Below are 21,303 nucleotides of genomic sequence, written 5' to 3'. Positions count from 1 at the left end.
GAGCAGTGCGTTTTATTAACTTTCGACCCTCAGAACAGAGGAAGTGTTGGACGTAGGCAGGCACATTTTGTTTGGTAGAAGCATTTTTGCTGTGCATAGGTGTTGCTATGGGAGTTCCTATCTAGTGAGACCCATTTCTCATGAGAAGCAATGACTGCGTTTGTAAAATTTGTTTATGTTCATTCATTTTCAAAATGAAAGAAAAAAGAAGTAATGAATTTAAATCTGGATATCAGTAGTAGCCAAACCAGAACTCTACTTGGGGCTCTGTCTTTCTGAGAACCCAGAAGTAAGAGTTCCATGTCCCTCCCTGCCTCCCTGCTTCCATTTCTACCCCAAAGTTACCAATTTACATGTACCGTGGCTGATAGTCATTGGAGGAGAAAAATCTCAAACTAACTTATGGATGTCTCAAACTAAAGGCAGGCTACGTTGTTAAATATGTTTTCTATTATCTGCTAATGTCTGTTTTAATAAAACAGTGGGAACTAAATGGTTGCTTCTTAATCAAAACCATGATTTCCTAAACATGAGCTATGTGATTCTGTTACAAATTGCCACATATAGATCTCCTAGGTCAAAATTCTTTTTTTCTTCTCATAGAAATAAATAAACAGTAAAATAATTATATACACTGAAAGATCAAAGTAAACATGACTAAAACCTGGCAAAAATAAAAGTCTACTGGAAGGATTAAAAAAAAAGATCAGATTGCAAATTCTGTAGTTAATGCTTAAATAAATATGAGAAATATGAACAATCAATAATTCGATATCATTAAAAACAGATGTAAAACTATATACAAATGGAATTGTCTAAATTTTGAAGTAAACATTTTTATGTGCATTTTTTGAATTTGTTGTTATTATAGCTAAACTATTTACACTTATTCTTTAAAAAGTCCTACATTGGTGTGGCTTAGCATGTTAACTTTATTTTCCCCAGTGATCATAGCAAAGCTCATTATGTTTACCTTTTTTCTTAATTTCAAAGACAATCGTGGTTGACACAGACATATTTGAATTAACTTTAACATTACTTCAGGACAGATGGAGAGACAGAGTTTGTATACTCTGGTTTAAAGGTCTAAGCCCATGAACCTGTTTCCCAGGAGTTTTTGACATTGAAGAAAATGGGTGGGTGGGGTTGTGTAGGTTGGTTTAGATATCATTCTCTAAATCATTGCTCATCACTTTCCATAATTGCTTCTGGCCTAGATTTTACAATGTGGAGCTCACAAACTTCCAAATATAAGGAAAAAATGCATATTTTATCTAAAAGCAAAAATACAAAAAATTACTAGTTGTTTAATGTTTAGGAGTTTTAGTGTGGACACAAGGGTACTCCATAGATACCTAGAAACATTCATGCTATTACAAAATTATTTTTAAGACTTCGGATTATAAGGACTTTATCCCATCAATTTTTCTTTCATAAGTTCTTCACATTTTAATAAAACACTTTTTTTTTACCCAGTTCTTCTTTTGTATGAACTCTGTTTAGATGTAAACTTGTTCCATTATTTTTATGAAAAAAACTAGCAGTCATGTATTCAATACCACCACCAATTATTCTCTTATGGCAATCTACTTTCATAGGAGATGCAATAAAAATGAGAAAGTATCTTAACAAAAAAGGTCTCATGTATTTTAAGTGTATCCTAATTAATAAGTTAAAACAAAATAATTTTATGTTTAAAGTGTTTGTCTTCTGGTACCAAAAGCAAAATGAATTGTCATATTTGGTGAGGTCAAATCCCAATTATTTAGTATGTCTTAAGAATTGAGGGGTCACTGAAAGTTCATACAAATACTGGTGGCTATTATAAAATTATTTGTGTCATAAAATAATACCACTAGAATGAATGGCTCTAACCAGACCCCATATTTTGGCCAGAGCGAAAAATTATCCCCATCACTTTCATTTTCTCAATCATTGCTTAAGAACCCCCTGATTGCTAGTTGTCTTAATTTTATTTGTTTATTTGAGCTTATTTTGCAAAATATTAAAAAGCTGGGAGAAAAGAGGATTTTAAAAACCAGTGTTACTTCCCCAAGCCTGGTTTATTCTAGTAATCAGTATTTTATCTGACCCTGTCTGATCTAGTCTTGCAAGATCAAACGTCCAGGCCAGCAGGCAGACAGTAAACAAAGCCCATGAAGGGTTTCAGTAAACACAAAGATTAGATGTTGAATGAAAATTAAACTCCTTGAACTAGTCCTCTGTACTAAAGTGGTTAAGTGGGTTGTGATTAAAAGAAATAAGTAATTATGATCATTATAGCTGAAATGATATAATGTTACCACATTTAAAGCACCTCTTGTACCCGAAAATGATTGTGTCATTTACAAAGTGGTGCCTCGGAGTTGAATAGAGAAATCAGTATCCCCTGACCTTGTTCCATGAGGCAGCCCTTGCTTAGCCATGGTGGCATCGGTGGTCAGGACAATGCCTTTAATCAACTCCCGGTACTTCTGCCTCTGCTGTTGTTTAGCTCTGATGAGGTAAAAGTAACTTACTTTTGTCTACCTAATTCTTTTAAGTCATGAAAGAAATTTGCTTTCAGCTTCAGATCTAAATGAAGTGCTCTCCAAGGAAGTTTGTCTGCCCTCTGCCTGTATTGTCTCTTACTGAAAGTAATGGCAAAATAAAATCCTTTGAATTTTATATAAATATCTATTTATTATATACTACAACAAATTATAGTTGTATATATATATATTGTGGGGCATAAAGTGATGCTCTGACTTTTGAATATAATGTAGAATGATTAAATCAAGCTAATTAACCTATCCATCACCTCAAATATTTGCCATTTTTGTGATGAGAACTTTTGAGATTTCCTCTTTTTGTGATATTAAAATGTACAGCACTCGCTTATTATTACAGCTATATTCACCATGTTGTACAATAGATCCTGAACACATCAGACTATCTGATGCTGCCTCTGGAAACCACCATTCTGCTCTCTGCTTCTGTGAGTTCCATTGTTTTAGATTCCACCTATAGTGGAAACACACGGTATTTATCTTTCTGTGTTTGGTTTGTTTCACTTAGCCTAATGTTCTCCAATTCCACCCATGTTATGGCAAATATTGGATTCATGGAGGTAGAAATGTCACTTCCACAACCAACCACTTGTCATCTTATTGGTTTTCTGACCTTTGGAAGAGACTTGTGCATTTTCACTGTGACGGTCACTGATGTGTATTCATGGCACCTCAGCCTGCTTGTCCCTCCTGTAGAAGCTTATTGGTAATGTCAGCCAAGTGGAAAAATAGCACGTGGGGAATGCCTTGAGCACTCAGCTTGGACATGGGCTGATTCCTTGTTTGACTCTTAAGTTCATTATGGCTATTCTAGGAACTGCCTCTTTGACCTGAATATACACATTAATAAATGTTTAAGGAAGTAAAACCACTTGTTTGTTAATAATATAGCTTGTAGATAGAAATAAATGAACTTGCTATCTGCTCATATTTATGCTGTTTATAATATCATTGTAAACACACATTGAAAATGGTTGGAAAGGGGAAAATGATCTGCATTCCTAACTCCCTCCCTGCCTCTCATGCATTTACCCATCCATCCATCCATCTATCCATCCATCTATCCATAATGTATACTTACCTTTGGAAGAAGGATAAGACACAGTTCCTGATTTCAAAAAGCCTACAATGTATATGAAACAATAATATAACATATAGTTTGTCATTCAAACATAAAATCAAACATCTGTTTTATACAGCTGGTGAGATTCAAAGGACTGGGGATACAGTAAGGAGCATGACATTGTCCTTCCTTGCAAAAAAATTATAGTCATAGTTGAATAGATAATTTTAGTTAAATGTTGAGTGAGTGTTCCTGCAACAGGCCACAGTCAGTGTTAGAAGCAGTGAGAAACATCCAGAAACACATAAGGTATGGTTCTTACCTCTAGTTGTGTTTCAACCTAGCAGAGGAAGCAGTCCTGGCAGTTGTATTGTAGTGGTATAGACTAATACAATGGTAGCACAGAAAAGGGTTGGTAGATTCTACCTGCTGGGTTCAGCAGGGATGGGGTCAGGGAAAAGTAACACATGAGTTAGACACACTGTAAGAACAAGTAGAGTTTTGCAGCAAGGAGGAAAAGAGAAGGAAGAATGTTTCAGGCACCTGCATGTTCATGAGTATAGATGCAGAGATGCAAAAGGACATTGCATGTTGAATGACCAGTGGTTGTCCTGCATGTCTGGAGTGGCAGTATGTTTATCCTGATACTGTGATGTCACAGGTGCCCAGATTGGCTAAGATTTTGATTGGGGTTGGGGAAGGTAGAGCATAGCTGAGTGTGGGTGGGGTGGTGGCCCCAAATGTTGGTAAATGATCAGAAATGGTTAAGTCCCAGGTGGGGGAGCATTTGTGTTGTAACAATGGAAAGTAAGGTTGGAAAGTGGAGACCACACCTTAGGGATCTTTGAAAGCCTGTTTGAGGCATTTTGAAGATCACCGAAGACTTCTCAGCAAGGTGGTTTTATAAAAGCTTCCTCTAGAAGCCATCTCACACATATGGGTGTGTGTGTGTATAGTGGGAAGGGAGGTGGGTGGGAGACTGAAGGGTGGTGTGTACACCCAGAGGAAGTAGGCAAAGTCAAATGTAGAATCTATTGTGTAATTGATGGAAGTGAAGGTGAGAGAAGTGAGGATTTGGCTTTGGGGGCAGGCGTGAGAGATACAGGAGGCGACCAGTGCAAGAGATTCATGCACGGAAGAGCCAGTGAGACTTGGTGAGAGTGAACAGGGTCTGAGAGAGAAAGACACATAAGCAGAACCCAGAGTATTGAACTTAAGTCACTCTTCATGGTTGTGACAGGAACAGGACAATACGAGTGGAGAGGAAGTTGCTGCTACTTGGGTGAGAATTGGCAACTGGGTAGAAATCAGGATGTGAAGTCAGCCGATTAAAGAACAGGACCAGAGAACAAATTCTGGAGCTACTTTTTGGGAAGATATTTGAGATGCTACTAAAGGAGCATTAATGTTTGATAAGGAGAGTGAGAACAAGAGGGGCTGGTAGCTTGGAGAGGAAAGGACCAGGGTTAAGGACTTGATTTGGGAGAGAGTAAGGTGTCCGGGAATCCAAGGAAAGATGAGTGGGGAAGTGTTATCAAGGGTGCCAGCATGGGGGAAGGGTGAATTGGAGGTTCTTGGCTTTGGCATAGGGAACACTGTAATGACATTGGAGGGAGCTAGCTCTCTGCAGTGTGTGAACAGGGAAAGCACTTACATCCACAAAGGGAGGGAATGACAAGGAAGTGAAGGCAGGCCATGCTGACTTAGTGAGGGAAGAATCTAAAAGTGGCATGACAGATTAAGGGTTAAGTGCAGTTGAAAGAAAGAGGGTGGATCTAGCAGCTCTGAAAGGGAAGCGGGCTGTTAATGGAGAGTCCACAGGCTAGCAGGAGTGGGATACCAGGCACAGATGACCTCTGCCTTTGAAAGGAAGAGAGGTGGTGACGGCTTCAGAACCTGGGGAAGGGCTAGGAACTGCGAAAGGAGATAGGTTAGGTAGGGGATGGAGTGGGTTGTGGCATGTGCCAGGAAATGGGGCTAGGATGGCAGCTGTGGATCTGTGAAATGAGTTTTTTGTTTAAGTTTAGAAACAGAGCCTAGACTGGAGTGCACTGGCAGGATTACAGCTCACTGTAAGCTCAAACTCCTGTTCTCAAGGAGTGATCCTCCCTATTCAGCCTCCCAAATAGCTAGGGCTACAGGCATGCACCACCACATCCAACTAATTGTTTTAATTTTTACTTTTTGTAGAGAGAAGGTCTCCCTGTGTTGCCCAGGCTGGTCTCAAATTCCTAGCCTCAAGCAATCCTCCTGCCTCAGCCTCCTAAAGTGCTGGGATTACAGGAGAGAGCCACTGTGCCCAACCCGAAATGAGAGCTTTTCTTTGTAGACCAGGAAATGCCCAGCTTATTTAAAATGTGAGGTGATTGTTGGACATCCTCTTTTTTGGGGGAAACCAGCAGGTTGAAATCAGAGAACTCCCTTGCTTTCTTGATCAATTAAATAAAGATTATTAATCTGTTTTTCCTCAGATAATTTACAAAGTTAAAAGCTAGAAAGCACCTCAACTCACATGGTGCTTGAAACTCTTAACTGTAAGTGCCATGTAAGATGCTGGGACTAAAATCTTGTTGCCTAATGGTAGACCACTATTTAACTAACTAATTGCCTGACTGATGATGGGCCTTCGTTCTACTTTTTCCAAGAATTTGAGATCATCTGACCTTAGAGTCCTAAACTCCCAGGGAAATGGAGATGAATCTAGAATCATCTGGAGTAAAAATCAGATTATGAGTTCTAACACTGGACCTTCCAAGCTATCACCTAAGTTCCATGTTCCATAGTTACTTTGATTTTTGACTAGTCTCCCTTCTGGGTCAAAAACTCCTTGAAAAAACATCTGGAGCAGGGTTCAGGGGCACAGGAACCTGTCCATTTTGTGTCCTTCTCAGAATCCCATGAGCACGAGGCCTTGAAAATTGTGAGTACTTAGTAAATATCAATAGAGTTTAATTTCATATAAATGACCTTATTTGAATGTATGAACTTAGAACATTTTTTTTTTTGGCAAATATTATATGATAACTAATCTTATTTGCTATCTCACCTCTCAATTGAGATAAAAAAGAAAACAGGAAATCTTTGCTTGTTTAATTCATATTGCAAATGTCTTCAGCAAATTAGTAATCAGTTAAAATCATTCTCTTTTTCTATTAATTAGTTATTGAGCTAAAGATTTACCCATAGTCAGTTTCACTGAAAGGAATAGTAATAACTTTATAAATTATAAACTAGAGACCATTTATGGAGCCTAAGAAAAAAAATCCCTTTGATTTTTTCCCAGCCAATTTCTTTAGTATTTTCCTCAAAATAATGGCTTAAAACATGCAAGTCTTATGAAATCATGAAGACTGGTCAATGGAAAAGAATGAATTGTGAACTGATTGTTTCCTTGATTAACTTTTCTTCAGTAGGTTGAATTAAAGAATTAATCCACATGGCATGCCAGCTGGCAAAGGCATAATTTTCCTAAACAATAAGTTAAATTGCTGCAATGTGATTTTTTTTGGTATCGTATTCTGATTTCGTCTTAGAAATCATAGTTGTAGATTAAAATAAGGAGTAAATATAAAGCCATTTTTGTTTTCTTATTATTGGATATTAGTAGTTCTAACCTAAACAGAAAGTCATAGGAATACTTGAAATGGTTGGTGCTATCAAACTGTGATAAAGCATTGTTTGAAACCCAAAGGGACAATGGAGTTCTGGTACATGAGGGTTGAGACTGGGACGGGGGTTAATGCTCACTTTTTCCATGGAACATAATGGGTTATATGAGCTTTTATTGCCAAAGAAACAGAGGTGTCCACATTCAAGTTGCTTTATGGCAGATATATATGTTTCTGTGGAGTTTAATATGATGGAAAAAGGAAGTTGATAATAAGGGAAAAATACACCTAAGAAAACCAGTCATGTGGTATTATCACAATGCCGGCTGGTGCGCCTTGCTTATGGGCTGTTTTATTAGGAGTTAACAAGTTGGCTCTGAGTATCTTGCTCTAGGCAGAGACTTTGCAAGCAAGTTCTCAACCTGGGGACAAATTCTCTTGAACAAATTTAGAGGAAAAAAAAACTTTAGGTTTGGTGGTTCTAAAAGATTTAGTTTTTTAAATTTTTTCTTTTACTCTTCAGCTCTTTCTGACTCCTAATAATTTCTTTAACTATATTTAGTGAGTTATTCCATTAATAGTTTTGTTTATTTGTTTTAATGATGTTGGATTTATATCTGATAGATACAGCTTATTAGCTTTGGCTCCTGCAATCATGTCTGTCTGTGTTTGTGTTAACAGAAAATGGTTTTCATATAATAAATTGACTTTGTACCTCCAGGTATCGACTAGGAGAGAACAAACCAGAAGTATTTTTAGTGACAGGGCAAATTCAGTATTGGCAGATGGGATGTGGTTCTAGTTTATTGAGGAAATTAGTGCTGTGTTTATGTTTTAAAAAGAATTTAGCCCAGTGAAAAACTTTGGGTGGACAGTGGGGTTGGTTAGCATTAATGTGTAGCCCAGCTGAGAGAGAGAAGTCAAAGTAAATATCAGGTTGAACCATATGGAATTGCCATTTTTGTAGGTCACATTGTTATAGATCATCAGTTTCATATAGCTTAATTGCATATGAATTTATTGTGGTCACTCAAGATTCTCAAGCTGTTACTATTACAATACCCCATTTTATTTCTTGTTGGTTACCTGTTTCAAAGAAGCACTTTCTACTTACAGAATTTATAAATAGTACCAGCAAAGCTCTCCATTGTGTGGCTCATGCCTTTCATCAGTCAGGTGGGATCCATGCTGGTGATACTCATTTTGGGACAAAGCTTTTTTGGCCTCAAGAAAAATAAAACAATGGAAAGGATTCATGAAAATAAACCTAATCACTGTACACACATACACACACACACACACACACACAGTAGATGACTAGAATGAACTGCTAATAAACTGACAAAATAGGAATTTGAAGGACTTATCTTTTATCACCAGATAGAAATGCATTTAAAATCGTAGGCAGATGTTATAGGCTCATCTATGTGTATGTACCAGACAGTCAAATTGTCTGAAGCAAATATACCAGTGGAATTTTTAAAGCTCATATTACTCAGCACTGTATCTCTAGGGGCCAGCATCCTTGCTGGCACATAATAGTTGATTAATAAGTATTTGCTGTATGAATTTTTAAAACATAACAAATGTAAATCTTAGTTGAACGATTAACTAGTTAAACTGTTGAGGAATCAGTGATTCCATCACTTTTAGAATTAACCAGTTTTCTAGTCTGTTTATGCAAGGCGTGCAGTGGTGGCCTTGGGTTGAGCTCTCACCATTCAGATAACTCATCCATCCTTCATGTCACATATGCAGACCACATGCATGTATGCACATATACATGCAGAGAAAGAAGGCCTTATCTGTAAGAAAGTTGATTGGTCCTGAATGGAACTCTAAAACGATTAATAACCACATGCCCCAAGTTGTGGCTTAAACAGTGAAACTCAGGTCTTAAGGTGCTAAAGAAATAGCTGTGGATTCATAGTTTCTTTTAATAGGTTTGTGACATCAATTTTTCTGAGCTTCGGTTTCTTTTTTAATAAGATAGGTATACTAATATTTATGTCATGTAATTGATGAAATTAAATGATAATGATATGGAAAGAATTTAACTCAGTGTTTCAGCTACCATACAAATGGTAGGGTTTGGTGTAACCTAAAATACCCATACAATTTGAAGACAAGTATATTAGCAATAAAGATATGAAAATTTCTGCATTTATAATAAAGATTTTTTTTTTCCTAAAGGAAATTCATTAAAAAGCACTTGTGATACATTCAGGCTCTGAGAACTTGACTTTTAGTGTACAGAGAAAGAGGGAAAAAAACTAATTTGTATTGGCCTTGCAGTTTATTTATTCTTCCTTTGAGGCTAAAGCCAGTAACACTAATCATCTTGAATAGTCCTGAATATTTATCTGCATTTGGACAACTATTTGACCTTGAACACATTTTAAAATTTCTCTGGTATTAGACAAGATCATTGTCTTTAAAACTAGGTTCCAAGATTTTGAAGCTTGAGATGGGGGGGAGCAGGAAACTTGAGGTGGAGGTTTATAAATCCAAGACAGTCACATGTTCAAGAATGCCTTTTCTCTATGTTTAGAGGTTTGGATATCAATTTGAAATTTTTGATTTGATTGGCAGCTTTTCTATTAAGGGTGCCAAAAGAGAGCCTATGTCTTTTTTTTTTTTTTAAACCTTTGTAGAATCACTTCCAAAGTATTTTCTGAGACTGAAGAAGTCACACAGAAATTCTGCCATCTTTTTTGGGGGAGTGGTGGAGCTTATATTCTTCTACTCAGGCTTTCCAGGAGAGGTTCTGGGGAATACTAGAGTGTTATCTTATTAAGGAATCCATTAGCACTCATTCATGCTAATCCATTTACATTTGCATAAGCATCTTAATGGCTTAAAGAAAAATCCATAGACCAGAGATTCTGGAAATTTCTCAGTGCAAAGCCTTTTACCTAATTCATTGCTTTTCATCCATTATAACTATTGGCAAATGCCAGGGGTTATTTCACAAAAGCAATTGTGTTAAGATTTGCGTTAAAATACTAGGATCATAGTTCTAGAAATATTATCTATCTATTTAGCAGTACTGATAAACTTTCAAGAGCAATGCTATAACTACTATTGCTATTGCCACAATATCAACTACTATTCTTGTTGTGATAGGGAGTTTCACAGAAATGTCTTAGGAAAGTCTTACATTCTTGCTCAAGAGTCAATGGCAAAAACAATTATTCTGAGAAAGAGAATTGTTTCAAAAATTCTACCAAATACCTTACTTTTAAAGATGCTCTTAGATTAGTAACCTGGAAGTTGACTTTAAGACATTTTAGAGGTAGTCTTCCCCAGGCCTTAGAAATCTCAGTTTGCTTTTCTTTCCACCTTTTGTATGCCATCTTGTTTGATTGGCAGGCATTTATGCCAATCAGATGCCTCTCCTTTTGCTCCGAAATCTTCCTCAGAAACTGTACTTTGGGGCACTTGGTCAGTGGAGTATATTTTGAGCATTGACTTTTATTACATTTACTTTGCATAGTTGCAATAAAGAAATGATAATAGTGGCCAGGGTAGGTGGCTCAATCTGTAATCCCAGCACTTTGGGAGGCAGAGGTGAATAGATTGCTTGAACCCACAGGTTCAAGACAAGCCTGGGCAACTTGGGGAGACTTTGTCTCTACAATAAATCAAAAATTAGCCGAATGTGGTAGTACGCACCTGTAGTTCTGGCTACTTGGAAGGCTGAGGTGGAAGGATCACCGGCACCCAGATGGTTGAGAGAGAAGGGAGTGACCGTGAGTGTGCCACTGCACTCCAGCCTGGGTGACAGAGTGAGACTTTAACTAAAAAAAAAAAAAAAAGAATTAAATGCCAGAATATAGGATATAGAAGTATAAGAGCTTATATATATATAATTATATATACATATACTTTTCAAAAAAAATTTTTCTGTATTGAAAATGTTCTTGCAACAACCTAAAATACATAAATATATATCAGGGTTTTGTGATAATTGAAATAAATACTTGGCTTCCTGGATGTACTATAAAATTACTTTAAATAAAATAAGGTTTTTGAACCAAGTATCTCTTAATTGTAATACAGCTAAATCCCTGGGATGAGTGTAGCTTTCTCATCTGTAAAGAACCTGTCATAGCTGGTACTCCTGAACATCTGAATAGCTGACAGTCAGAGGGTGCTCTTGGTCATCATCGCTGTGAACTTTGTGAGGCGTTAGAAGACCCTGTGGTTTTGATACAAGGCTGCAAAGACCCCACCTCCTTTAGAGTTAACTGAAATCCCAGAATCTTAGAAGGTAATTAGACAATGGTTGCCCATTTCCTACAGTTTTTGTTCATTCCCACAAAGCTCAAAGGAATCTGTAAGATCCTTCAGAAACGTGAGCAGATTTCAGACCTGAACCGTTCACCTGGAAGGCCTCTGAACTGGGACCCTTCTCCAGATGTTGGAATAACTACTGAAAGCCTCTCAGCTCCTAGACATAGAAGCATTTCAGTCCTCCTTACCCCACAGTTCCTTTAGCCATGTCCTGCTTGGGGACTTGTATTTGAAGCTGGAGACATCACTCCTTCCCAGTCGCTTCCCACTCCAACTCTCAGGACGTCAGCCACCGGAGAACCAAGCTCACTATGAATTAAATTATAGCTCTATTTTAAAGCCCTAGAAGTCGTTGTGTTTTTAATGTCTCTAATAAGTAAGCCTGTTGACTTTGTCTAGAGTATTTTCTATTGTGAATGTGAACATTACTTTCACCATCAGCAGCAGCACCGCCCTTTATTCTTCACTTTTTCCGGGAATTTTTATCGACTGTAGGGATGAGATGGTCCTCAGAGCTGTTGTCTTTGGTCTTAATTTAGTTTAAGACAGGCTTAACATGATGTTTTTCAGCACAGAGTGAAAAAGCAAGAGCACAAAGTCAGGCACTACTAATTGGTCTGTGTTTCAGCCATTGTGATTACTTTCAAATTATTTTGAAAGAAAGAGGGAAAAAGGAGGAGAGAGAGAGAAGGGAGAATAAAGAAAGGAAAAAGGGAGAAAGAGAGCGAGAGAGAGAGAGAGACGTTGAGAGAGAGACAGAGCAGAAGAGAGCAAAAGAGACAGAGACAGAGAGAGAGAGAGAGAGAGAGAGAGAGAGAGAGAAGCAGACAGAAGGGGGGAAAGAAAGAAAGAAGAAAAGAAATAAGAATGTCTAGGCTCAAATTTTAGATAGAGTCTAGCACATTGTGATACTTTTTTTGTTGTAAGCATCTGTACTTAACTTGCTGTGACTTAAGAGGCTAAAGATATTATTCTGATATTAATTTTATAAGAGTGGCAGCTAGAAATAAATGAAAATGTTTTCAAATTAGGCAAGATCTGTATGAACGATTTCTGAGATTCTGTGCTGCATGCCTTGGTCGGTGGAGACTCGGCCTATGGATGAGCATCTGATCCTTGAGCATGATGATTTTTTTTTCTTGTTTTATTCTCTAAAACTTGTCTTTAATTGCCTTAAATAAAATAGTATTTTTGAACCAATTATTTCTTAATTGTAATACAGATCAATCCTTGGGATGAGTGTAGCTTTCTCTTCTGTGAAGAACTAGCCGTCAGGGACTGAATAATATAAAGGGTATCTTTAGTCTTATAGGCAAAATTTTAAACTGACAATCCATGGGCAGGACCTGGTTTTGAGAAATGCTTTGTTTTGCTTGTATTAGTTGCTAACACTTAGAAATTAGGAGATATGTGAAGTCCAGATTTTTCATTTTCTTGGAAAAAAGTCTGAATAAATGGCAATACAAGAAAGACACAAACTGACTGAGGTAGGGTGGTGGCAGCTTCCTTTGAACTGGGCGGGCTTTCGCTCACTCCACCTGGCTCCTCTGCAGCTGTCTTTTCTGGCTAGAATCTACCTGGATAGGTAGGCATTTGCGTTTGCAGTTCTTCATTAAGGCTTTCTAAGTGGTAGGTACTTCGTAGTGTTACTGCTTGCCTCTAACGATACTTCTACCATCACTATTCTTAATTGTGAATTTATAAGAATCCAGGAATTTACAAGTACAGAAAAATTATTATGTATAACTTTAAAGAGTATGGACCAATATTAGTCAGGCTTTACTGTACCAATTCGTATTTCCTAGAGCTCTGGTGTTTATATAAAATTTTGTACAAAATTATGTCTAGATCTGTGAATGGGTTTTTTTCCCCCATAGGATCCAGTCCAATAATTTATTAAAATTAATGTGATTTAGATATATCTCAAGAAAGTAAACTCACTGAAATGTAATTAAATTGTTGAAAGTGAAGACACGGAAATTTTGGAAAATTAGCTTTTGGTCAAAGGATGCATTCTGTAAGAGGATGGTTCTATTTTTTTCAGAGTAGAATAAATACATAAAACATTTGTTTATTAAGTACCTGGAAGCATAATTTAATATTTGAATTCACCATAACTTTAACTGAATTAAAAACAAATAAGGAAAAGCAAATCAAATGTTTAACTGAAGCCTATAAAATATTATTTCAGTTTGGAAAGAGTTCATAATCTCTTCTTCTTTCCATAAAGAAACTGTAATAGTAATTCCTGTTCTGTGGAAAGGTTACCTTATCTGAAGACTCTTTACCATTGGCTTTTAAAACTGTGTACTTTAAAGTTTAATTAATACAATGACTGGAAAATGTTTGCCTTTAGAGAATAAGAGTAAGATAACTTGTTTACCTTAAACTTCATGAATGAAAGGTAAAATATGTAAGCCGATGAACTACATTGTAAGGATTAAATTAGAAATGAAGCCCTAAAAGAAGTTTAAAGTGAACTTTTGGCTTATTCCAGAATTCATAGAACACTTCAGCAAGAATTCATTGTTTTTTGTTTTGTTTTTCCCAATGAGAAATTTTGCATATATAGAACTTGTAGATATGGAGGTAAAGTGGTCAAATATCTACCTACATTTTTAATGTATTACTTTACTTCCACTTATATATTTTAAAATCATATATTACATAAAATATTAATTTAGGAATATTACTTTTTTCTATTCTTACAGTTCATTGTTTGATTTTATTCAAGTTCCTCACATGTGGTTTGGAACCAGTGTCTTTGTCATCACTAAGTCCCCTGCTTTGAGTCATTTCACCCAGCTTTCCAGCACACATCATTTCTGCCTAAATTTTTTGAGACTCCAGGTTTTTCTTTTGATTTAAATGTGATTTTGTCACTATAAACTATATGCCATTTGCATAATAGGGGACAGTTATTTTTAAAATTTGTCCTTTAAGTGAATACATTTGATCTCCATCATGTAATCACCCAAGTAGTACTTTTTAAAGTTATCTTTAATAGACTTTTGCACAATCATATCCAGCATTTGAAACTATAAAAAATAATTACTAAGTCTATGTGGAATTTTTGCCTTCAAAGAGAGATTTTGTTAGCTTATACCTTGTAAGCATTTAAAATTAATAATTATGGGGTTGTTTCAGCCTACTATGTTTTCTCCAAACAAAGCTTTGTTTTACATCATAAAGTAATTATGATGTAAAGAGACTTGGATAAGAATTGACTATGAGATGAATCCCTTTTTCTTGAGAAATTATCTTGGAGAAAAGAAACAAAATGGGCCTTATGTTTGGCCATACACTATATTCACTTTCTTTTTCTTATCCCTTTCAAGGTTATTCTTTAAATTTTAGTAAAGTGTAATAAAATATAATCAAGCAGACAATCTGGAGGGGGGCGAACATTATTTAATGGCAAGTCAAGGTGATGTTATTCATATTGTGAGTTTTTTCTTAGTGCATATCAAAGTCATTAAAGTATCAATTTCAGAAGGAAACATTTCTATACAAAAGATAGCAAGTGAGTAGACAAATGGACATCCTATGTGGTTGACATCCATGAACATTTCCATAGTTGTATAATAGTATGTATGTGAGATTTGTATTAGAAGGTAGCACTTGATTTGGCAGGAGATGCTGTCTTGTCATTTCCTGATGACCATGAACTACACTATTAATCACAAACAGGAGAAGATAAGAACACCTGGTACTTCTGTAACAAAGGGCAGTGGGGCAGATGATAGAGCTTGGGAATATGAGTGGATTTCAGATTTGCAGTGGGTTAGTGGTCTCTGTCTTGGATATTCAATGAAATGCTTACTTTTAAGAATTTAAACAAACTGAAGTGGCAGATATTTTTACTTTTATATCTACCATGAGAAAAAAAAATCTATTATAACATTTTGCAGAAAATAATAATTCACTTTCATCTGGTGCTTCCAACGTTGTATGAAAAAAATGTTTAAGTCATGAATATACCAAAGCTATGGTAATGCAGTACGGCACATATTAACAATAAATGATACCAATAAAAATAATGATGAATTGTCATTTTTATCTCTTAACAGTGGAAAGAGTGGAACGAGAAAACCTTTCAGACTATTGTGTTCTGGGCCAGCGTCCAATGCATTTACCAAATATGAACCAGCTGGCTTCCCTGGGGAAAACCAACGAACAGTCTCCTCACAGCCAAATCCATCACAGTACTCCAATCCGAAACCAAGTGCCCGCGTTACAGCCCATCATGAGCCCTGGTCTTCTTTCTCCCCAGCTCAGTCCACAACTTGTAAGGCAACAAATAGCCATGGCCCATCTGATAAACCAACAGATTGCTGTTAGCCGGCTCCTGGCCCACCAGCATCCTCAAGCTATCAACCAGCAGTTCCTGAACCATCCACCCATTCCCAGAGCAGTGAAGCCAGAGCCAACCAACTCTTCTGTGGAAGTCTCTCCAGATATCTACCAGCAAGTAAGAGATGAGCTGAAGAGGGCCAGTGTGTCCCAAGCTGTCTTTGCAAGAGTGGCGTTCAATCGCACACAGGTACAGTTGCCATTGAACACTGTTATTAATGTTTAAGAATAGAATAATACTAGAGACAGAATTGTGATATGTCTTTATTTTTTAATTCCCTTTTTTAGTACAGTGTTTTGTTTTGTTTTTTTTTTAGAGACAATATCTCGCTATGTTGCCCAGGCTGGTCTTAAACTCCGGGGCTTAAGCGACCCTCCCTCTTTAGCCTTACTACATGCTGGGATTACAGGTGTAAGCCACCTTACCTGGCTTTATGTTTTATCTCTTTAAAGAAGTTTTATGAATCTCAGAATTAGATTCATTAATTATCCTTAGTTCCTGAAACACTGTCACCATGATCCATGCATGATCCTGATTAATTAACTTCAATAATGTAACAGACATCTGTGAACCCAGCACCCAACTTAGGACCTCAAATGTTACCAATGACTTGGGTCTGTGTGTGTGCTGCCCCTCATTCTCTCCATTTACTTTTTCCCAGATGTTACACTGATCTGGAATTTTGTGCTTATCACTCCCTTATCACTCCCTTGTTGATTTTTTTTAAACTAGTTGTAGAACTGCTTATGCATGCCCAGAAAATCTGTTTATCTTGTTTTTGAACTTTATAGAGTATCATTATATGTCAAAACTTTTATAAACCCTTCCAATATATGAATTATGTTTAAGATATTGATTAAGTGACAGTGAATGGCCTACTTTCATTTTTAATATTTGAGATAAATTATATGCCAATATAATATGAAATGATAAAAAGGTAAAAAGTTAGCTCGTGCATGTCTTATTTTACTGAAGGCTGCTTGCATGTAAGGCATTCTTCTTTGCCGGTGGTTCTTAAGCATCAGTCACCTGGAGGGCTGTTAAAACATAGACTGCTGGGCCTTATCCCAGAGTTTCTGATTTAGCAAGTCCAAGGTGGGGACACAGAAATTTGCATTTCTAACGAGATTCCACGTGTTGCTGATACTTCTGGTCAGGAGCCATATTTTGAGAACCACTAATTTAGACCTTATATAAGTAGCAAAAAAGTAAAGGTGCCTAACCTCTGAGAGCTAAGGATCTAGTAGTGAAAACAATGTAAACAGACTTAAGTAAAATGTAAAGTTTGGCGAATAATGTTTGAGGGTGTAAGCAATGGTTGTGGAAGTTCATGTTGAGTTGGGTTGAGGAATTCTTGCAGTACAATGAATATGATAAGTCTTTAAGAAGATGGTAGGTTTGAGGTTAGCCGCTTTACGGAATGCAAGGTAGGAAGCTAAGCTACATACAGATGCAAAGAGGAAAAGGATTATGGGCAAGTACATATGTATACAACCATTGAGAGTATTAGGTTGCTGGGATGTTAGACCTTGAAGGGTAAATAAAATCTGACAGGCAAAGACAAAGAAGAAGGGTATTTTGGGCTAAGAGAATCCTTGAGAAAAATGGTGTAAAAAATACAGAAATAGTTGGCAGTTGATAATGAAGTTAGGTAATAGAACTTAAAGTGTGGGGCAAAGGTCAAAAAGGTTTGAGGGCCTTGCTAAGAACTTTGAACATGAATAGGCACTGGAAACCATTGAGGGTCTTGTGTAGGAATGTGCTCCGATCCGGTTATCAGAATTAGACTTTGGTTTTTTTTTGGAGGGGGGGAGGGTTGAGTAAAGGTCTCACTCTGTCACCCTGTCTGAAGTGCAGTGGCATGACTCACCACAGCCTCCAACTCCTAGGCTTAAGTGATCTTCCTATGTCAACCTCCCAAGTAGCTGAAACTAAAGGTGCACGCCCACCACACTGGGCAAATTTCTTTGTTTTTTTTTTGAGATGAAATCTCACTATGTTGCCAGGCTGGTCTTGAGCTCCTAGATTCAAGTAATCCTCCCACCTCCGCCTCCCAAAGTGTTGGGATTATAGGCATGAGCCACTGCACCTGGCAGAATTAGATCCTAGTGAGGTTTCTCCTCTCGGGATAGCAAGAGGGTAGAAATATTATTTAGGAGACTGTATGGAAGTTTTGAACCAGGCTGGCAGCACAGTAGGAATGAAGAGTACAAAAATCTGGCAACATAGTGGAAATAAAATTGTCAGAAATTGTGTGAATGAATGAATAGGGAAGGAGTAAAGAAAAGCCAGGGTTTGAGCCTGGTGACTAAGAATGGAGTTGTAATTGTTAAGAGAATCCAGAAGACGTTGAAAGAGTGGTTGAAGTAAGGTTAAAGTGATTATTTTTAGATGAGGTTGTTTTGACTTTGAAGTGCTGGCAGGCTTCCTAAGTGAGATGTGCAACAGTCATTGAAAATATGCGTTTCGTGCTAAGACGAGTTGTCAGGGCTAGAGCAAGAGATTAGACATTTTGTCACAGAGCCTGGGATTTAAAGAATCGGGGAATGGAAGGAAAGAAGCTACCACCAGCAGCAGCAGCACCAGGAAGAGACAGAAGAAATGCTAGGAGTGGAGGGAGCAGGTAGAAATGGAAGAAGAGGAGACAGTGGTGAGAGTCTAGAGGACATGAGAGGGAAGTCTCCAGAAGGAGACTTGTCCACATGTGGAAAGCTGAGAGGTCCAAGAGGGAGAGGCTTGAGACCATGTCTTGAGATTTGGTGGTTGGTGGAGAGAGGACTTTGGCAAAGTTTAGAGTATAATTTTATTAGTGAGGTGGGGATAAGAGCCAGAATTTAGGAGTTAAGGGGTGATTAACTGTTGAGGATACAGAAGCTGATTACTTTTTCCAGAATTTGGTGTTGAAAGGGAAGCCAGAACACAGCTTGGGTGGACAGCGTGAATGTGACAGGGAGTCAGTCTGAGATTACTGGTTTTGGAAGGTAGTCTGGGGCCACACAGCATGAACTAGTGATGCTCCAACCATTGTGGTTTTATCACAGTCTTCAGCAATGCCAGAGCAGCAGGAGTAGGAGCAAGGAAGAAACACAGTGGGCTTGACTGAGGTTTGGTGCTGACATATTAGGTATGGCAGGAGACCAGGAGAGGTGAAATCTCCTGCTCCCTTGACTCTTAGCTAACTTATATGCTCTAATATTGACAGAGTCTGTTTATATCACTTGGAAATGAGTTTGAAGGTTCAGTGAGACCTGCACATATTCCAGACATCACTCCTCCACTTTTGCTTTGTAGCTCCAAATGCTTAGGCTGTTATATGTGTGTTCTTTCTTATCTGGACTGGGGTTATAAGAGCCTTTGATCCTTTTGAGCAAATCTGCTGCATACTCCCACAAAATACAGATCAAAAGGATGCATCTTTTGACTCCGTATTTTGTAGTTCATTCTCGCTTTCTTTGTGTGTGTGTGTGTATGAGTGTGTGTGTGTGTGTGTGTGTGTGTGTGTGTGTGTGTGTGTGTGTTCTTTCATCTATCATTCATGTGCTTGAATAGGCATTTCATGGCTAGCCAATATTTTATTGCCTGGTTATGTACACAATTCCTTTGGCTAAGGACAAAATGGAAAACATAGTTGTATTACTTTGGATTTGAGAAGCAAATCCAGTGTACATTTTATCCAAATAGCATGAAGCATGAGAGAGTCACAATGAGGCAGGACAAAAGACAGACCATATTGGTGAGAGGGTGTGAGCTGCCAAGGCCTAGACTCCTGGAGGTCCGTCTTCTCCCATACAGTTCTTTTTGTCTATGTTTATGGATTAATGATTTTTCTTTGGCATTGCCATCTTTCAAGTGCCAAGTTATAAAAGGTCTAATTGAAGCATGGAACACATTTTATTATTTTCCTTCTGCCATTAAATCTGTGAGATGGCTACACCCAGAAAGAAACATTCACTTTCAATCAACATGAGCTTGAGTTCATAGGCCAGCCTTGAGGATATCAAATGGAAACTGCATAGGAATGTATGAGTATTTCCTTTTAAAATTCTGCTTTTAATTTGGGAAAGCTTTTCATCCCTCTGGGATCATAACCTGTTGTGTATAAAGACCAACCTAATCAAGGTAGATGGTATTGACAGAATGACATAGTTTGAACTTGAGCAGGAGGTCAGCAGGCAGATTATTTTTGCTGTGTGTACTGTGTCACTAACAGCAAGACTGGGCAGCTGGTTTTACCAGCAGCATTATTAAGTGGAAAATATGGTATACTATGTCCCATGAAACCAACCATCGATTCTCCAAATGTTAGACTTTTTTGAGTGGAATCAGATGATATAATGATTTGCCAACTGTTGTAAACAGAATAAGTATTATAGCATAACCTCAGTCTATTGACTGTTTTCCAGAAATAGTACATGATCTCTATTATTCATATAACAAACTCAATAAAAAGCAATTTAATACATTTTGTCACCCTGTAGAGTGTGTTCCTGGATTTGTGCTTGATGATTGTATGAAGAACAACAAATCGTTTGTGTGTGTAAAATAAAAAATATGCATTCATTAATAAAGCTAGAATTGTAAAACAAACAAACCCATATCTGCCTAGCTTTTCATGTTTAAGACTTCCAGATGAAAAATCAAATTTATAATAAATAACAGTTGAAATGTCAGTTTTCCAAAGAGAAACTATTAATTACCTTGTTGTGGCTGGTCCATGGCCACTATATCATTTCATGATGTAAAATAACATAATTAAGAGAAGAAAGCTGTATTTCCAAAACTTCTTTTGAATTCATTCTTATTTTAATAAGTATGTCTTTTAAAAACATAAACTGGATTTGTTTGATAAAATGATACCCTACCCACACTTCATGACAAGGTCATGACTTATGCCAGTCAGAGATAGCTAACCTTTTGGCAATCTGATTGTATTTTTTTTAATTATTCCTTATTTTTTTTCCTTACATTTTTCTTTTCCTAACAAAAACATATACTGTCTAAATTAAGAATATAAAATTGAGTCACATGTCCTGGGCAGGGGATACAGCACATTTGAGATCATGCAGTGCCAGGACATGAAGTCTCCGGCATGGGCCCAAGGCTAGTGTGTCTCTAGATGCCTGGCGTAGTGGAACCAGGCATTCTGTTTATGCCATTGGAATGGTCATTATGACCTTATATAAAACATATTCTGAGTATCACCCCTCTTTTTTTTTTCAAAGAAAAGGTTAGCCCTGGTTTGCATGTCTCTGAAGACTTCTATGGAAACAGCAAGGTGAGAGTACTAAGGTGCTTTTTACCCTAGTGATTAACATTCAGGCAACTGTACAGTATATTTCTACACACTATGACCTGTGGTCACAGAATGAGATGGATGGTCAAACACCAGCGAAGGCTGAGGTAGACAACATACCTGCTCTGTTTTTGATGTTC

General features: G+C 37.3%; 1 protein-coding gene across 1 annotated transcript in view; it reads left to right on the top strand.

The window, feature by feature from the left end:
• SATB2 (SATB homeobox 2) overlaps positions 1-21,303 on the top strand; it is a 183,737-nt gene that overhangs the window by 91,374 nt on the left and 71,060 nt on the right. Inside the window, exon 7 of the mRNA XM_008061216.2 lies at positions 15,587-16,059. Coding sequence (XP_008059407.1) covers positions 15,587-16,059 — 473 coding nt within the window. The remainder of the gene's footprint in view (positions 1-15,586; positions 16,060-21,303) is intronic.

The sequence above is a fragment of the Carlito syrichta genome, unplaced genomic scaffold (assembly GCF_000164805.1).
Source record: "Carlito syrichta isolate Samal-C Ts95f unplaced genomic scaffold, Tarsius_syrichta-2.0.1 Scaffold305149, whole genome shotgun sequence".
Classification (NCBI taxonomy): Eukaryota; Metazoa; Chordata; class Mammalia; order Primates; family Tarsiidae; genus Carlito; species Carlito syrichta.
This window is presented reverse-complemented; position numbering and strand designations above follow the sequence as displayed.